This window comes from Hypomesus nipponensis, chromosome 9 (assembly GCF_054491055.1).
Source record: "Hypomesus nipponensis isolate SF chromosome 9, ASM5449105v1, whole genome shotgun sequence".
Classification (NCBI taxonomy): Eukaryota; Metazoa; Chordata; class Actinopteri; order Osmeriformes; family Osmeridae; genus Hypomesus; species Hypomesus nipponensis.
This window is the reverse complement of record NC_140369.1, coordinates 19213271-19233055: the sequence shown is the minus strand read 5'-3', so window position 1 is coordinate 19233055 and position 19785 is coordinate 19213271. Positions and strand designations below refer to the sequence as shown.

General features: G+C 40.9%; 1 protein-coding gene across 2 annotated transcripts; it reads left to right on the top strand.

Moving 5' to 3' along the window:
• The first annotated feature begins 2733 nt into the window (after positions 1-2733).
• On the top strand, positions 2734-18815 carry pcsk1 (proprotein convertase subtilisin/kexin type 1). Of its 2 annotated transcripts, none has more exons than XM_084705210.1 (14): positions 2734-2919; positions 4355-4459; positions 4672-4794; positions 8799-8945; positions 9882-9958; positions 11479-11567; positions 12048-12220; positions 12678-12890; positions 13187-13287; positions 13458-13691; positions 15663-15820; positions 16666-16799; positions 17720-17881; positions 18423-18815. In XM_084705210.1, the coding sequence occupies exons 1-14, from the start codon at positions 2734-2736 to the stop codon at positions 18813-18815; spliced, it is 2295 nt and encodes a 764-aa protein (XP_084561336.1). The 2 variants fall into 2 exon arrangements, with proteins under 2 accessions (XP_084561336.1, XP_084561335.1); XM_084705209.1 differs by having other exon boundaries at positions 18420-18815.
• Positions 18816-19785: the final 970 nt, after the last annotated feature.

Sequence of the window (19785 nt, the reverse complement as noted above, 5' to 3'; positions counted from 1 at the left end):
GGTATGGGTTATGTTTATTGCTATTAAGAAACAGAAGGAATATAACTATAACTAAAAGCAGGTAGTTCAACTTTGTCACCTAATGTTTTAAGAGGTACTAGCACAGCCATGGCCAACACTATGAAGATGTATCAATTGAAAAGCAGAGAAGCTATCCATTTTCTGAGTTGACTCACTGTGGCCAAACAGCTCTCCGTCATTTCCTGTGTCTTGTAGCTTCATGTATTGTAGCTGTAACGGATCCACCAACGTCATTCCACACATCATTACACATAGGCTTTCCTTGAAATGTGACTCTCTATTTAGTCGAGCTGGTTGGACCTGGAAAAACAACAATTAGGTGAATGTAATGAGTAGAGCCACCTTTTTCTGAGAAATTGTGTGTGTGTGTGTGTGTGTGTGTGTGTGTGTGTGTCTGCGTGTGTGAATACGGAACACAAAATGAATGAACACTGAGCCAGTTGGGTTGACTACATTTCTATCTGTTTTCATAAAGTGGGTGGTTTAAGTAGCAAGTGATCTACAAATAACACACTACAGTATGTGTCATCTCAAAATGTTGGCTATACAAAGCAGTCAATTATCTATCTATTTAAATGATCACATTGGATTTTTGTTGCAAAAGTAGAACTTCGAGTTCATTAAAAAACTGGATGAAAAGAGCCAAAGACAGTGATTACACCCATAGATCAGCAATCACAGAGTGGAACCACAATGTCGGTGATTCATCTCAATGTGCCTCAAATATCAGCAAGATATACCATCTCTGCTTCTTCCTGCTTTTCTGATACAGGTTTTCCAGTGCAAACTCTTTCATGGCATGCCTCAGTGAGTGCCCTAATGCAAACAGATGTTGCTAGGCTGACTAAAGATTACGCTTAGGACCTGGTTCAGTCCTGTTTGCTCAGTGAGGCCAGGTGACAAGAATCCAGGACGGAAGATCTGTTTCCTTGTGTCCCCATTAACATCACTTTGGTAGAATAAAGTTAAATTAGTCATTGGGTTACTACTAATAATAATAATATTCACAATGCACTTTATATTGGCTAAAATCTCAAAGTGCTGCAAGTTAAAAACAAGAAAGGGTAACAAAAATCATGTTGACCAAAAAAGAAAATACTAGTTTGAATCACAATCTACTTAAACCTCTTTGTTTGAATTACAACCAATGCCATCTGCGCTGACTTCAATCAGACCAAGTAGGGGGAGGGGGCATTGCCTACCCCAAAAGTCATATATTGTACTTTTTTAACTTTAAAAGGTACATCATGTATAAAGTTGTATTCCACATGTAGAGGACTGAAAAACATAGGCTTCTCTGGCTTTGAATTTCATGTGTATACATTCAAGTGCAGGAATACATTATAACAACATACTGTTTGTGACAAAAAAAAATAATTGGGTTTTATAATTGATTATAAGTAATCACATGATTACATCATACCATCCAATTTCTGTAAGATACTCAGGTGTGTACCTTTTTGGGAGACTACAAAAGCTCACACATTTTTGTTAAATGGTCTGGCTAAAACACAAGCTGAAACCGAATAACAAGTTACAGTTGCATTTTAATTTGGATGAACAGTATCTACATAACAGATTTGTTTGTTTCAGACCATAATCAAAGGATTGTGCATACATTTTGAAACGTTCATGTTGTCTTCATAAAAAAGGAAACAGAATTAACAATTTTAATTCTCATGAGATACAAATTTTGCTCATGAGATCTACATTTGGTTGGATCATGCTTTGATGTCCCGTCTGATTATGATGAGCTCTGCCAATTAACTCTTTTATGCGCATTTATTATTATATTGTGCCATTTTGCTCCCGTGGCACTTCCTTCGGAAACCTTCACAATAATCTCATAAATACAAATCCCCATTTCGTAAAACTGCTTTTGTCCCATTTACAAAAAGAATGAGAGTTCGACACAAACCCGTGTCTGTTTTTGGCCTGCTTTTTATCTGAGCAGTTTCAGAACCTCAGTTTGTAACCACTTATTTGCCGTAACCTTGCTCTCCGTCTAGGGAGCTGTCCGTCGTTGTGGTGCTGAATCCGGCTCTCAGTGACGTAGACTACCATCCGCAGGAGCGTCATCAGCAATGGGGATAGCAAGGAACCCGGCATGTAGGCTATACAACCAAATAAAGACACTGCAGTGGATTTTTAAATGTGAATTTCAGTTGAATCATAATGTGAAGAATGATATACATGCGTAATTGTTAGACTTCAGGCTAAGATTTCTTTGTTCCATTGTCATAAAGACTATCGTGACTTTTTTTCCGCTCATATCTGTGTCCTAATACTGTAGAAATTATTTTTTCGTTATCATATTCTGCAGTCGTTTGAATAAAAGTTTATATTTTTAGATGCAGCCGCCTCCCCCTCCCTTGCTACGCGTGCGTCCTCCCCGCACGTCTCTCTCGGGACTCGAGCAGAGAGCCTACCCCAGGTACACTCGTATTTGACGTCAGAGACCTTCGTAATTTGACGTGTAAACATTTCTCAGCCCTATGCACGGATTACGGATGTTTCAATGAGGCAATAACAAGTCAGTTCATGGACCTTCTTCCCTTTCTGCCAGCAATTTCCAGAGTCGCGAACAAGGGGAACGCAAAAAACGGATTCATTCATTTTAAGTTGAGCATTTTTGGTTAATTTTCTCTTGTCTTTGCTGCTTTTCTTGAGCATCTATCCAAGAACACAATTTTTAGCTCCTATTCTTTTGACATGGAAGTGAGATGTCGCCCAATGTTGACGAGCTGTGCTCTTGCGGTTCTCTGCTTCATCGTTCATTCCGTGGATGCTTCTTTCGGGGACAGACAGTACCTCAACGAATGGGCAGTCGAGATTCCAGGAGGACCCGACGCAGCCAGGTTAATCGCCAGAGAATTGGACTACGATTTGGTCAGACAGGTTGGTTCTCGTGACACCAACGCCCCTTTACAAACCCGATCAAAACAGAAGTTACGTGCAGTTTAATGTTTCTTCAATCGCAGACGAAGTGGCACACTACGGTAAAGTGTGCTCCGATTGGGAAATATTCACGAAATTCTCTGTATAATGCACAGAGAATTGAGGGAACCGTCAATTTAGGTTGAAACTAATGCATTCATATATATCTTCCATAAACGTACCTACAACATTACACCAAATATAAAAGCAATACATTTTGTGTCCAAAAGTGTAGGACATGCAACTGTTATTCAACATGATCCATTTTCAATTTTTTTTGTTTAGATATATAGTAAATAGTTAGTTCCGTATCGCAAATCTAATAAGTTGCTTTAAGTTGTAGTATCAGCATAAGACTCGGATGAGTTCATTCAAAATATTTATAGACAGCGTGGGCTTTGATATGAGAAGGTGCTCAAAACACATGACTGATCATGACTCATTGATTATATTGAACTGTTCAGTAAATAACATACAAACGTCGTACTGAATGTTTGTTTGACTGTTGGATTTTATTTCTCATATCCGGATATATGAATAATTTCCTGGTTCTCAAATGCCAGGCACACTAGCGGTTCTTTGGTTGACCACCAGAACAACCTGTTGAAATTTATTATTATTATTTAGTTCCTGGTAGAACCCTGTGTTGATGAAATGTTTCAAGCTAGAAACTTTGTTGGATAAGGGTGACACCAACATGTTCACCAAGTGCCCCCCCCCCCCCCCCCCCAGATGTTTCTTGTGACTTATGGGGGAAACTCAAGCTTTTTGGGTTAGATTCATGGTGTCATCTTATTCAATTTTTTGTAGTGTGTACTACAGCGTTTTGGAATATATTTCCTTTCTACATGAACACAATGCAATGACAGATGCACCAAGACGCTGAAGTTTTGTGCAGCCTGCTGCCAAGAATCAAGCAGCCCACAAGTATGGAAGCCAGTTATTAACCAGAGTTTTCATGAAAAGGAGAAGGGTAGAAATGCAGTAATGGAGAGGTGTTGACTTTACAAAGGTGTAGACATGAAAATCTCTTTCACCCATCGTAGAGATCATCTTTTTAATATTGGTCATGGAAATATTTGTACATTTTGTTTGGAAATGTGCTTGATAATATTCTAAAGTATTGAATTAAATAAGCTCAGATTTTAAAATGGTGATTAAAAGAAAAAAACGTAATTTCTGAAGTTATATTACCCAAAAATCGTAGCAAGTACCACTACTGATGTGAAACAAACACTGAAAAGAAACCAAACTATTTTGTCAATGTTATCGCCTGACATTTGACTGCCTTGTATATTGAATAGTTACAGACTGTAGGGGCTAGATGACTGGATGACTGGTCTATGTTTTTTGTTTTTATCAAATATTCTTTAATACACTTTCTTCTTTTCTCCAGATTGGGACCCTAGAAAACCATTATTTATTCAAACACCCAAATCATCCTAGCAGGATGAAAAGAAGTGCACCTCATATCACCAAACGGTTGTCTGAGGACGACAGGGTGAGCCATGTTGTTTCTTTGTATCGTATATTTGCATTTTGCCTCTATAATTGTTCCTTTTGGAGATGTAACACGTCATCAAAAAAAGCATTTTAGATCAAGCACAGGAACCTCATAGTACAGTGGAAACCATCAGTTTTCAGGATGAAACCAGTTTGAGATGCTTTGGTCCAGAAAAAGGAAAAGCCCTAATGTCTTAATTCCATGTGTAGGTGTCATGGGCTGAGCAACAGTACGAGAAGCGTCGCAGTAAGCGAGCGTCGCTCAGGAGCTGCAAGGACTGCCCTGCAGACAAGCTCTTTGACGATCCAATGTGGAACCAGCAGTGGTATCTGGTAGGTGTCTAAACATGAAAAGCAACCAGTAATCCCAAACAAACAGCATGTTGAAATGTTTTTTTTGCATGATTGCTTTTATTTTTTAAACTGTACACCAACATTACTGTAGGGATTAGTGCCACAGCTGAACCTTGTCTTTATCATCGTTGCACGGCTAAATTGTTCAGCTCAAAATTGGTCGTTCAAATACAACACCACCCTACCCCCACGCCCTTTGAACACATTGACAAACATTGGCTCACGCACACACTTTTCATGTAATTTCCGGCTGGTGTCTGGTCCTGCCTGTGTAGCCTGTTGTATACAGGCTGCCTGTCTCTTGGGATTCAGTACTGATAGGAACGGATAGCTCCATGGCGCTGAGCGTGTAGAAGATGTCTGTTCCTTCACCAACCCTTTAAAAGTGCCTTGTGTAGCGAGAGTGTGCATGTATTACCAGGGTTTGTGTGTTTTTGTTATGTTGCCACTTGCCAAAGAGAATGTACTAAACACAGGATCATACGTGGCAAAAATATGTGTGAGTCAAATATCTAATACCAATAAACATGTCTCTTGCCAAAAGAGCCATTTGCTTGATAGAAAATTCAGCCTAATCAGAGATTGTAAGGCAACTGAACTCCCACATTCTAATCTAATACAATCAAATAGACATTTGCACATTAATACCCAATTTGCCAGAACACAATGGCCATTTTGGTCCATTCAGGCCAAGCTGGGGAAAGACAGTGGATTGCGACAGCTGTGGTTCCATCACTGATCCATCACTGACACATCCATATTGCCCTGTGTGTGGGATTAAGCCGAGCTATCGTTACTACTTTTAATGAATTTCAAATATATTTAAATGAAGTTTAGTCCTCATGATTTCTCACATCAGAACGGAGGTTTACGTATCACTGACAAACCAATTTAGGTTGAGCCACTGTGGGTTATTTAGTCAAGCATCAACTGTAAAAGCGTCAAATGAGCTAACTTTGTCTCTTCACAATCTGTACTGGGTTTATATTGGTTCCATTAAGCTTAATGAATTGGAACTATTAAAAAAATGTCTCTGTCCTGTCATTCTCCAAATCATTTGGCATTCACAGATTATTGTCACAGGTCAACTTTTGTTGTATTTTGACAGAATGTTTTTTGTGTGGATTAATGGTATTTGCTCGTTGACCAAGCAATTATCATGAGTGTAGAGAGAACATTCTGTGATAGTTGGTTAGAGGTATTTGATCATATTGAGTCATTATTTTTCATCTATTTATTATTTTTCCATTGCAGCAGGGCTTCTGCCTGTCATCTCATGAAGACAGTGTGTGTATACTGTAACTGGTGTATGTGCGTCATTGAGTAAATATATATATATATTATCCCCTCAGCTTTATTCAGCCTGCATGCACTACTGAAAAATCTGAGTCACTCTCAGGGAAAATAAGAAAATGGATTAGATGAGTCCTTTTCATCTGTCTGAACTGACGATCCTAATTGAATTGGTCATCAACTCCCGCTTACTGTATTTATAAACTGTGGCACTAGTTATCACTAAAAGGGAAAGTTACCCTCTTCTTCCAGCACACAGTTTGGCCAACAGGCCAGTAAGGCATCCATACAAATATGACTAGATTATGTCCTGCTTTCGTTCAACCCCAAAAATACTCAAATAAAATACTCAAATGTGAATTTGTAAATATTCTGCTGAAGTTAATGATAACATGTTGTAAACATGATTATGTAGATCAAAATGGCTACCACGCTGTTGTCATTAGTAACAAAAATAAACTTGATGACTCGATTGGTAAACTACGTACAGTGGCAGGGTTCGTGGCACTTCCACTCATTTGATGGGCTCTCTTCTCAGACGGGCGATGTTAAGAAGGAAAATGGCGAGAACCATGGAAGAATATTGAAATGGGATGACAGGGACAAGATATTGAGATTTGGAATGGGGGGAGTGAAAGACAGTGGGAGAGAGCGACCAAGAAAGAGAGAGAGAAGCAGGAGGGTCTTGGAGAGAAGGCAGGATATGTAGGATGGTCAAGGAAACGATGCGAGAGATAGAGAAGGAGAGAGTGGAAAAGACAGAGGAAGCAAGAAAGATGTGAAGCAGTGTGTGTGTGGTAGGAATAAAGAAAGGACAGAAAAAGAGAGAGAGAGAAAGAGAAGAGGGATGGCAAAAATTAACAGTAGGGAGCTTTGCAGAGATAGATGGTGCAAGAATGGGGGGTGGAGTGCGTGGGAAAAGGGAGGGATGGAGGGAATGACGTCGAGAAGAGGAAGGAGGTAATAAAGGACAGCATGGATGAAGACAAGGGAGGGGGAGGGGGCAGAAGGCAGTGATGTAGAAAGATGTGATAGGATAGTGAGAAGGAGGGAGGGAGCTGAACAGGGGTGGAGGGAGGAATGGAGAATGCAGGCAGATTGAGTGTCTCAGGAGTAGCTGACTGTCTGATAACGCAATCAGAGAGGTGACTCACAGTGCCCACCCCCAGGGCTGTGTTTTCTGTGTGAAAGTGTTTGTGCTCATGTTGTGTTTCGAGCTCCTACCAAATCATGTCTGTGACAATGTGCTGATCATTTGGTTCGTGTCGTTTGTGTCGGGAGCTCTTTTTGTGTCGGTCGGTGTTTAAACACTCTTCTTGAGTGTTTGCGTGTGCTTGAAGCAGTCGTATTTGTAGACTCCCTGGATGTCTGTGTGTGCCAAACGGAAATCTATGCATGAAGGGCTATGGAGAACCCACAGCGTATGTGCTGTTCAACAGATGAGTCATCCATCAAGATGACACAGCAGCCCTATGATGGTGAAAAGGGAGGATGTCTGCTAAAGCCAGAGGGGAAGGAGGAGGAGGAGGAGGAGAGACAGAGAGACAGGGATGTTCAAGATGGGGAATAGCTGCATTTACGGACTGACAGACAAACAGACTGACAGACAGACATATAGCCATCTAGACAGACAGTCAGCCAAGAGGAGCCCTCTCACCGACTTGATGTTTATTTTTAGCATTTGTCTCCTCCTATGAATCATTTTATTCCCCAGGCAATATCGCTAGTGTGGCCCTTTGCACTCTCCCTACTGATGATCCAATTATCACACGCTTGGTTGCCACATGCACACACGTACTGTAGACATACATACACACACACACACGCACACTTTAAAGGGAAATACTGAAAAGATGGTGATAGCCACAGCGATAATGCTTTGGAGTGACAGAGGGTCTTGCTTTCTCCCACCAGAAGTGGCTAGGAGAGTGAACTGGATGTGGACAAAGAACCACAAGCTGATAATAAATTATCACCATAGGTCAATGGGGGGGGGGGGGGGGTGACAGTTTGTATTAGTGTGAGATGGCATTGCGTCTTAGACTGACCTTTCTCTATTCTGTTTTTCAGTGGAAACTGCGATACTTGATATTCACCCAGGCAGTTTAGTTGAATTACTAGGTCTAAGCTGTGGTATCAGATCTTCATCTCGTTCGATGGCTAACATCCATTTGTTACGAGCACCTGAGTTTGTAGGCTTATGTCAGCTGTATGTTAAGGTGAATATGCGTGATTTTGATGTCATGTCTCCAGATGTATTGTCATTTTAATGAGTTAAGTAACTCTATCAGAATAGCTGAACTCACGTAATGAAAAATCCAGATGCAACTGACCAGCCATTCTTAGATTTATTTATGTATTCCTAATTCTGCACAGACCGATTCAACGGGGCTTAATGATCAATCATCAATGAATGACACATTATTATTAATAACTTTCGTTCATGTCAATGATTCACCCGTAGGTGTCAAACCCCAGGTCATGTATTTTTCCATTTCATTTACAACAAATCTCAACTACCGCAACAAAATCAACATCAATCCCCCCCCGGGAGCCTTATTTACACAGGTGTGATCTACGACACGACCGTACAGTTGATCTCCTTCTTCCTCTTTCTGCTCTACCCATCCTTCCTTTAATGATCATCCTTCTTTGTGTCTCTCATCTTTCTCTGTGTGTCCCCCTTCAAGCAAGACACCAGGACCTCGTCCTCCCTCCCCAAACTGGACCTGCACGTGATTCCCGTGTGGAAGAAAGGCATCACGGGCAAAGGTGTGGTCATCACCGTTCTGGACGACGGCCTGGAGTGGAACCACACCGACATCTACCCCAACTACGTAAGAGGGTTTCCATGGCGACGGCCGTCACTGAGGCAGAGCGTCTCTATAGCAACACTGATGACACCTCACAAGGCGATTCATAAAGCCCCATTATATGTGGCATTGCTCTTGCATAAGAACGCTTACATGCACAGAGTTAATTGGTTTACAGTGGGACTCTAATTTACAGTTCAGTCTTATTATTTTATAAGGGTTTATGATCATCAAATCCAATTTAATTTGTATAGCCCTTACAAGCAATGTCACAGAGGACTTTGCATATAACCATAGAACTGCATGTAAATATGATAAGGATGCTCGATGTTGGCAAATTCAGTGTTTAATAGTGTGTTGTGTTTACCACGATTGACATATGAATTGTCAAGCTGTGTTAACCATTAGACGACAATGGATTTAGGAAATAAAACAATTGAATCTACCAAGAGGAACTCCATAAATGATACAACTGTGCTTTGGTGGTTTTTTGTAATGCAGTATTTCTTGCGTTGACCAGCTACAAGATAATGTGGAGAGACACCAAGAGAGCAAGTACATGGGCAGCAGAGAGAGAGAGATATAGAGAGAAAGAAGGAGAGATAGAAGGAGAAAAAGAGGGAGAAAGGGAGAGATAAATCAGAGGCAAAGGAAGAGAAATGGAGAGCGGATGTGAAAGGATGTGTAACAGCAAAATGGCTGGAATCAGCTCCTGTGCTTCTTAATGAGAATGTAGTTAATCAATGGGGCGATCTGGTGAGACAGGCACCGCACCTCGTTAAGGCTCTTCATTGAACTGACGCAACATGTTTTTCTATGTTTGATGTTTAAAGTCAGTTCGGCATATTTTGAAATGTAAAACATGAACACACTGTCACACATTGTCTATCACAGTGACAGTAGTGTGTCCTTGAGTGTACGACATTGAGTGTTCCTTTTTTCATTCTTTTTCTTCTAAAGGATGCAGCAGCCAGCTATGATTTCAACGACAATGACCCAGACCCATTCCCCAGATATGACTCCACTAATGAGAACAAGTATGTTGAAGCTTCCTTTCTAAATTTTAATTCAAACTATGATTAGTCATGTATAAACACATGTAACACATGTAACTGTGGCTTTTGCTAGTAAAGTAAAACAAATATTCTTTATGAGTATTTTTTTTTTTTACAAATTTGAAAATGTATTTTTGGTATCATGGTTTCATCTTCAATGCTCAAACTAGGTCTAAAGCAACTTAATTGTGTATTAGATTTCCTGGAACAGGGATTATGAACACATCACATTATGTCTAGACACAGTAATATCTGTCGCAATATACCACTATGATAAAAGCAAACATGCATTGTTTTATGGGTATGGTCACATAAAGTGTACCATAATACACTACCCCAGTCACAGTACTCTCTGATTACATAAATGAATTGAAAGGATTAACAGAGATGTTGACAACCAAGCTGAACTCATTAAATCTCCCAGAAGTTTTCCTGTGTGTTAATTGCCACATACAGTATAAGACATACTTTTGTATGTCGCTTTTGCTATTTCATGCAACAGTAGTAGAGTGCCATATTGAACCTAACATTTGCTGTGGCGGCTTTTGGGCTATAGACCAGAACAACATTTGGGTATTGTATTTTGTTTCCATAATTGTGGGAGCCTTGCTTAAAGGTTTCACCCAAAACACTGGACACTATACAAAACTGTGGACAAAGCAATAGGAGTTTGAGGAGTTTAAGTTGGAGCTCCATTCATTGGAGTCCAATGTCGTTTTTTAACAACATTTCATGTGGTGAGATAGTTTGTGAAAATCTTCAAAAGAGAGGAAATTCAAATGACCACCACATCCATCACTCTACCGCCACATCCTTAATGGAAAAACGCTTACAGAGGTTTTAATTCTCGTTCTCTCGTCCCACTTCTCTGTTTGTCTGTCAGACAATACCTGGGAATGATGACTCACTCTATGCCAATTGGGGGGTTAGCTAAACACAAGTCGTGAAACCACCTCCCCACCCTTGTCAGCACACTCTATTGTCATCCATGTTCACTGGTTCTCTTGTATAATTGAGACACCACTGCCAGCAGAGCATTTCATATGTCACTGAGGCAGGCTGAATGGCATGCCGTCCATTCTCATGATGACAAAGGTTCCTCCTTCCAAATGAATATATTTATCTTCCCAACATTATAATTAGGAGATGTAATCAAACAAACAACCAATCATGTTGAGTGCATATGATTCCAAAGGTTGTACAATGGAAACAATCTGTTAAGATGACATGCTTAAGCTTAAACAATAATGAGATTCTTTCTTTTTATTTCTTTAAACTGTTTTAGAGTTTTTTTGGAAGTTGAAATTCAATGAATGAAGTTATTTCACATAATACTAAGAAGGATATTATGTTAAATATCACTATTTATTGTGTAAGACCAATCGTTATTCTGCATTCTGTATCATTGGGTATTTTGTAGTCACCAAAAGTGGTCACGACTCATCTATAACAAAGGCAGTTTTGTCTTCTATGAAACATTTTGTCATTGCGTATTTTCTCAGGCATGGGACCAGGTGTGCTGGTGAGATTGCCATGCAAGCAGACAACAACAAATGTGGGGTTGGAGTAGCTTACAATTCCAAGGTTGGAGGTATGACATTTAGCATTTTGCTCTGTGAAATGTGTGTCAAGAATATGTAGTGCACATTTATGTGTTTGTGTGCCAATGTGTTTGTGTGCTTGCATTCTTGCGTCATTATGAGTGCATGTGGCTGTCCTTGAGTCCATACAGTAAGTGTGTATTTGCACAATTTGTAAGACACACATCTTGGGCTACTAACATAATAACTTTTAGAACCAGTGATTGCATTGGGCCACTTACCCAATCCGATCTATCCACCTATCCTCTAAAGAATATCATATCTTATCGGAGGATGAGGATCAGATAGGTCAACATTCAGCACCTGTTTTACACAAGTCTAGATGGTCAAAAATGCAACGGTTTGAAGCATACTTCAGCAGACAAGCATGGCAACAGCGATGACATGGTTAATCTTTGAATCGAATTCTAAATGAAATACACTGGGCAGTTTGCTAGATGACCTAAATGTATTTGGTTAATCCCGCCCAGGGATCCGCATGCTGGATGGTATAGTGACGGATGCCATCGAGGCCAGTTCAATTGGTTTCAACCCGAACCATGTGGACATCTACAGCGCCAGCTGGGGGCCCAACGATGACGGCAAGACAGTGGAGGGGCCCGGTCGTCTAGCCCAGAAAGCCTTTGAGTATGGCATTCAGAAGGTGACACTATAGCTACTATAACTAGACTTCTAATGACTTCATCAACAGAACATCACGCATCATGAGTAGACTTATGAGTCCTATGATAATGAGTAGTTATGTCAAAAATGACATTAATCTAAAACTGTTGTATGTGGTAAGTCTTGTTTTGTACAATGTCTCACAAGAAAGGAAATGCAAATGCCCACCACAATCATACCTCAACTGATCCACACCCAAAAACTTTTTGTTAATGTTGGATGTTGCCAAGGTTCTGACAATAATTCATCATTGCATCAAGTTCCATAAATAATGTGGTTAACAAACGTGTTAATCTGGCTAACTCTGCCTGACTCTAGCTATCTAGATAGATAGTGAATTCCACTGCCCAGTATGAAATCATTAGCTTATCATTATAATACCACGGAGCTGTCAACACAGCATCGTATCACTAACTTCCTGTCACCGTCTTCTTCAGGGGCGTGGAGGGAAGGGCTCGATATTTGTGTGGGCGTCAGGAAACGGAGGCCGTCAAGGGGACAACTGCGACTGTGATGGCTACACGGATAGCATCTATACAATCTCCATTAGCAGTGCCTCACAGCAGGGCCTGTCACCCTGGTATGCCGAGAAGTGTTCCTCCACACTGGCTACAGCCTACAGCAGTGGGGACTACACCGACCAGAGAATAGTGAGTATCACTACACCACTGCAGTGTAGATGGTGGGAGATATTGTGATGGATGTTGTGCTTTTATGTTGTGCTTTACCATATCACGTCACATGACCTTACCTTGTCTCATGCAATATTTTGTGATGGTGCCTTACATCATACCATGTTCTGCTATGCAACGTTTTTCATAGCAATAATTACTCAATTGCATTACATTCATTTACTATGCTATGTGACATTCTGGTAGCGCTTTGGTTAGTGTAAGCTGATGGCAGCATCTATTCATGAGTAAATTCCTTTTCTTTTACTCTGCAGACAAGTGCAGATTTGCATAATGAATGTACCGAGACACACACCGGAACATCCGCTTCCGCCCCACTGGCTGCTGGGATATTTGCCCTGGCACTTGAGCAGAAGTAAGGAGACAACTCTTGGTAGAAATGTTCTACCACCCTTGTCACATTTTCTCTCACCATCTAATTATCAGTCATGTTGGAAACATTTTCAACAGAACCGGTGGAAACATGTCCTCAACTTCACGTGTCTTTGGTAAATTCTCAATGGTTGGTTTGTCTCACCTTCTCAGCCCAGAGCTTACCTGGAGAGACCTGCAGCATTTAGTGGTGTGGACATCTGAGTTTGACCCCCTTGCCAATAACCCGGGCTGGAAAAAGAATGGGGCAGGCCTCATGGTGAACAGTCGCTTTGGATTCGGCCTGCTCAATGCCAAAACTCTTGTGGACCTGGCAGACCCGGCCACCTGGAAACACGTCCCTGAAAAAAAGCAATGTATCGTCAGAGATGAAGCTTTTCAGCCTAGGTAAAGTAGCTTTGTTAAAATGTCAATTTTTGTGAATAGTTCATGGATAAACATATTACATGCCTTATATTGTTTTTAGTTTGATTCTTGATCTTGAAATATCCCAATGCTTTGGTATTACAGGTAAAACAACAACTCAGCTATAGTGTGTCATGTAAATCTGAGATGACAAATATAAATTGTGTTTGTTTGTGTCTGAGAGATAGAGAGTAAAAAAGAGAAAGCGACTGCCACAACATCATCCCTGTACAAAGCCCTCTGTTATGGAAGCAATCTTCCCTCCTCTATCTTCCGTGGATCCAAACAGCTGTTTTGTTTACTTCCACTGCAGATTAAAAGCCTTCGGAAATGCTGCTAGGCACAATTTTGGCAGATTCTGCAGCCCTGCAACATATCCCTCTAAATGACCTCCATTTCACCTGTCATGCTAATGCTAGCTGGTGACCCAAGTTCATACAAAACGGCATAAACAGGACTTTACAACTGTCCTCCTGCTAATGTCTATTTGCCAGGTTGTTGGGATTTAGTGACTTGGTGGTATCACCCCCCTGTTACCTTAGACATCAGCAAGCCAGCACTGTGTAATCCCTTTGATTTTTGTTTCCTATCTCCCCTTTGACTTACTTTAGTCCCCATCCTCCTCTGACAGCTTGGTTAGAGTAATCCCTCCATTCATGTCTGGAGTTAATAGACACGGGATTAACGTTGATTCTGAGAGAATTATGGTGGACCATCTAAATAAATGTATACTTGCGTCATACTAAAGTTGTGTTTAATCAAACTACATACTTGATAAAGGTTTTGTAAAAAGGATTGGATCTACCCGTCCAAATGCACCCCTTAAACAAACTTTTATTATTGAGGAAGAGTCTGGGTGGGTAATAATGCCACAAAGACAGAAAGACGGTTAAAAAAAATATTATGGCCAGAAAGGTTATCTTGTAGTGAAGTGAAATCCAGGTCAACAACAGCAAAAATAGTCACCTCAATCAAAAGATGACAATCTGTCAATGACCCCTCAACTGTGTCACACAGTGTAAAAAGTAACTAACATTGGGCAACTTGAATGAGAAGACAACTTGGGAAGAGCAACGGGTGAATTAAAAGTCAAGATGTAACAAGCCATCCAGTCATTGCAAAACACACCAAAGCAAATGCAAGTCACTGGTGCAGTACAGTGTTAAGGCTGCGAGTATGGCCTGGGGGTGTAGTGTCACCATGTATGTCTTCCTATGGCAGCAGGAGTAAACTAACCTCACTCTCTTCTCTAAGATGTTAAAATGGGTGATGATATGCACCCCTCTCAAAATTCAGATCCGTGCAGCACTGGTAGCTGGCTATTGCCCAAGAATTGGGGAACATTTAGAATGAACACCAGTGTAGTGACTAACCATCCCAGTAAAGGCCATGTAGCAATGAATCTGAAGACGATTTAGCCGAGGACGAATGTAGATACACAATTCAAAGGTTTGATATAGATAGTTTTATCAGATCATCATCAGACAATCACTGTAAGTGAGCATCGGTTGCACACATGACAAATAACATACTAAGAGGAACAAAGGACTCGTATGCTGTGCTGTACCGTAAGCATGAATCTGGAATGGTCATTAAAGCTTGGTTTCCAGTATTCTCATAATTTGGTGCCCAAATGTTGCTTTGTTTATAACGGGGAGTTGACCTTTGACATGTGTCCACATACTAAGAAAAACATCCACAAGGCCAATACCTCAGACTCATACTAACTGCATTACTATGGTAAATATTAAGAAACAAATCAATTCTTCACAGCAATGTACTACTATAATCGGACTTTTTTTTAATGCTGAGATTGATGATTTAGAAAAAGACAAGAAAACAAGCTTTGTGTTGGACATAGTTCCTCTCACATTTATCAAAGAATGTGTCATGTCGGTAGTTCTCTGTTTCTTCTCAAGGAGCTCATTTCCTGTTTTCTTGATGTTCCCACAGGGCATTGAAAGCAGCAGGGGAAATCACCATAGAAATTCCCACCAAGGCGTGTGTAGGGCAGGAGAATGCTGTTCTGTCACTGGAGCATTTGCAAGTGGAGGCCAGTATTGAGTACACACGAAGAGGAGACTTGCATATCACGCTCATGTCCCCATCAGGTTAGTAAACATTTATCCACACCATTTTTGGTGGTTTGGCATTTATCAATCGCATTGGTTTCACATTGGCAGAAGTTTTACAATATAGAAATAATGTGAGGACAGTACATACCTAAGGTACTATACGTTCCTGCCACTATCCCTCCAAACTCCATCCGAGGTCATTGGACCCGGCTTGGCATTGCTCAGGTGCGGAACACCACCGAGTGGGCTGCTGGAACTAATGGGCTGAAAGTAATCCACACAGGAAAGACGAGGGCGATGAAGAGGGAGGGAGGAAGGAATGGGAACAAGAGAAGAGGAAGGAGAGAAAGAAAGAAAGATTGTTAGAAGAAGAGAGAGAGGGAGAGAGAGATAGAGGAGGGACAGAGAAGGGACCTAGTCTCAGGTCCTTAGTCTAGACCCCAGACTATGAGACACTGACCGCTACTGATAAATTCTCGCAAGCGGTTGTAGACATACTTTACGTGGGAGATGTTGAGCTTCACCATCAATCTTTTCTGTCTTTTTTTTTTATCTCTCTACATCTGCGTTCTTCCATCTCAGTCTCAGGAATTTAGATTGTCTTTATCTCTGAAAAGTTACTCACTTCTTTTCACACAGCCCCCGTTTGTACCATCTGGAACCTGATTGGTTTGGCCAAATTATCCCACTCACATGGTGGATCCGGTCTCATCAACTTCCAGATAAATTGTGTCTAAGAAAAAGTTATAATTACAAAAAAGTACCCCAGAGCCATAGGGTTAGACTGTACCCAGGTGCGGTCTGCGTGTCCCATATGTTTCCGTATGTGTATTACTGATTACTTATTCTTACCCATCTGCCCCTTCTTTTTTCCCCATAAGGCACTAGCACGGTACTTCTGGCTGAGAGAGAGAGGGACATTTCCTCCAACGGTTTCAGGAACTGGGACTTCATGTCTGTCCACACCTGGGGTGAGGATCCCACTGGTACTTGGACTCTCAAGATCACAGACACGGTAAGTCAGAGGGATTGAAGCCTTTTGGTTTTTGCCAAAGTCCAATTGCATTTACTGTACAAAACTCAGGACGCCCCTCAAATCTATGAACCCACTACAAGCATGTTTACCATTGAAGGTTTTCTGGTTAAACATGCACACATAACTTGCCCTAAACCACAGTTGACCTTTAGATAGGCCCAAATTGTGCAACCTGTGGATTCTAATTACATCTTGATAATAAGAATGGCAAAGTCATTAAGAGTCTTGAAGGTTGTTTGATCAATTTGGTTACTAGCGTCAACAGGACATATTAGACAGGGGTTTTCTCTTCACATTGACATGTTAATGTGATGAAGGACCTGGACATTAGCCCTTATTGAACAAACACTGCCCCCAGGAAATTGATGAGTGAAGACTGAAAGGAAGTAAAGAATAAATGAAACACGTGATTAGACCATGATGACTGACCTATCTGATTTCACTATTATTGGATGTTTCTAACTACCATGTGGCAGAAAGTGTCACACACATAAGCTATTCCAGCACGGCAGTCCATTTATTATCAACTAATACCTTTTGTATAAATAATCTAAATGATTGATACTGTTACTGCTGATACTGTTGACACAAGCATATTGGTCATTATACACATACAATTTTCAAATTACTGTATTATTTTCATTGTATCTTATTATACAACATTGTATATTTCACAACAAACAAACATCACATATAGTTAATTTATTAAAAACCTCCCTCACAGCACATGGGAGCTAAGAAAAGCTAAGGACATTTAATTCACCTTTCAAAATGCATATGCATTGACGTTTGAGTCAATGTCTTTGTTGTCCGGTCCTTCCTTCCCTCTCCTCATTTATCTCTGGGCTTTTCCAAGCTCCTCCCTCCCTCCTGACGTTTCTGTTCTGTTTGTCGCTCAGTCAGGGCGGATGGAAAACGAGGGTCAGATCTTGAGCTGGAAGCTGATTCTCCACGGGACCTCAGAGAAACCGGAGCACATGAAGGAACCCAGGGTGTACGTTCCCTACAATGCCGTGCAGAACGACCGGCGTGGCGTGGAACACATGGATGACATGATGGAGGTACAATAAGCTCACTGCCATGGAGACCAACAGTGTTGAGATAGGGGCAGCGGTTACGGTTGGGATGTATAGTACATTAGACGTGAGACAGGTGTCACACAAATGATACAACAGCTATGGCATGATATAAATGTATGAATGTGGCATGAAATAGATATTGATGTATCATTTTTTTTATGAAATAGCAGAGTTCTATGTACAGAGGGAGATCTACAGTAAAACATCAATGACTGGCAGCTTTATTTTATTTAAAGATAATTTATAAAGTATACATTTAGTATAAATTATTTATAAAGTATAATTTATAAAGTATTATATTCTAACTTTTAATCTCTAATTCTTTTAATCTTAATTAAATTACGTGTAAGTGCTAATCATCGTAATCATAATAAAGTTCATGATGAGATGAGAGTGTCTATGCAAAAGTAAATAACTTTGTTACAGTAGAATATAGAGTATTTAGCCAGAAGCCAACAGCAAATATGGCCTCCTTGTAGACGTCTGCCTCTTATCACATCTCTCCCATCCAATCAAACAGGAGCTCCCCAAAGAGAAGACCCCACCCCAGAAGACCCTGCCCAGTCCTGCCAAGGTCTCACTTCCCACAAACCCAGGGAAAGAGCCGCCTTCTACCTCTCCCCTGTCCCCCTCCCTCGCTCTGCTGCGTCTTCTCCAAACGGCCTTCAACCGGCAGACCCCGGCCTCCCTGCCCACATCCCCAGCAAAACCCCTGTCCTCCTGGGGGAGCCACTACCAGCGTCTTCCCCCACAGAAGCTGTACCAGGCCCTGGATAGGATCAACCAGTACCGGGGGAAAGAGGACAGCCTGTACAGCGACTACAGTGATGGCTTTTACAGCACCAAGCCCTACAGGCACAGAGATGACCGGCTGCTGCAGGCACTGTTCGATATGCTGGGAGATGACGGCCAATGAGGTGGGAAGGAGGGGGCGGGGTGGGGCAGGAACTGAGGCAAACAGGGAGGAAGGGATTGAGGTAGAATAGAGGGGTGGGTGATGAGGATCCTGAAAGGCACAGTCCAGTCAGGCACAAATCTATTTGATGAAATTCAGTTCAAATTCAATCATTTAAGCTTACATATCATAAGCATAAATGGTACTATGGAGTAAAATGATGGCATATCTTATGACTGCTCTATACTCCATTGGCTGCTTATTGTTTAAGTGTTATTAATTAAATTGATATGATATTATAAATACATTGTGATCCATGCATAAAATACTATTAGTTGCTGGTTCATTTATAGGATGAGTTAGTGCCAGTCATGACAAAAGGCAATGGGCTGTACCGCAGGCTGTGGCCCTGTGTGCTGTAAATTGACCAACTCTGAACTGAATGTGATAAAGAGGCAAAACTGGGCAGAGACGAAGTGTGGAGAAAGAGAGAGTGAGTAGGAGTGAGGGAAAGTAAAAGAAAACTTTAGTTTTGTAATTCTGTTCCAAAATATGCTGCATAACAAGTAACAGCTTTCCAGACTCTTTTTCTTTCTGTTTCCTTTTCTTCCGTTTTTCACTTTCTGCTTGAGCATGCCATTTTAAAATATAGTTCTGTACTTGTAGCCATATAATCTACATATTATACAAAGACAATGATTGTCATATTATTTGAAAGATACATGACCTGAAATCGTCTCACAAACTAAAAACTATTATTGTTTCTCTGTTGAGACATGTCAATGTCTATATTTATTTTGTTGCAAGGGTGGACATGCTTACTTTGATCTTACTACGTAACTTTCATGCTTGAGAGTCAAATTTATACTTGTTTTACACAAGTTAAGATTCGGGCACATGACAATAGTTTAATGTTTAGCAGGGCCAGCGTGACAAGTATAACATTAAATAGGCCTCTATATACCACTTCCTCCACTTCAACTGCAAAACT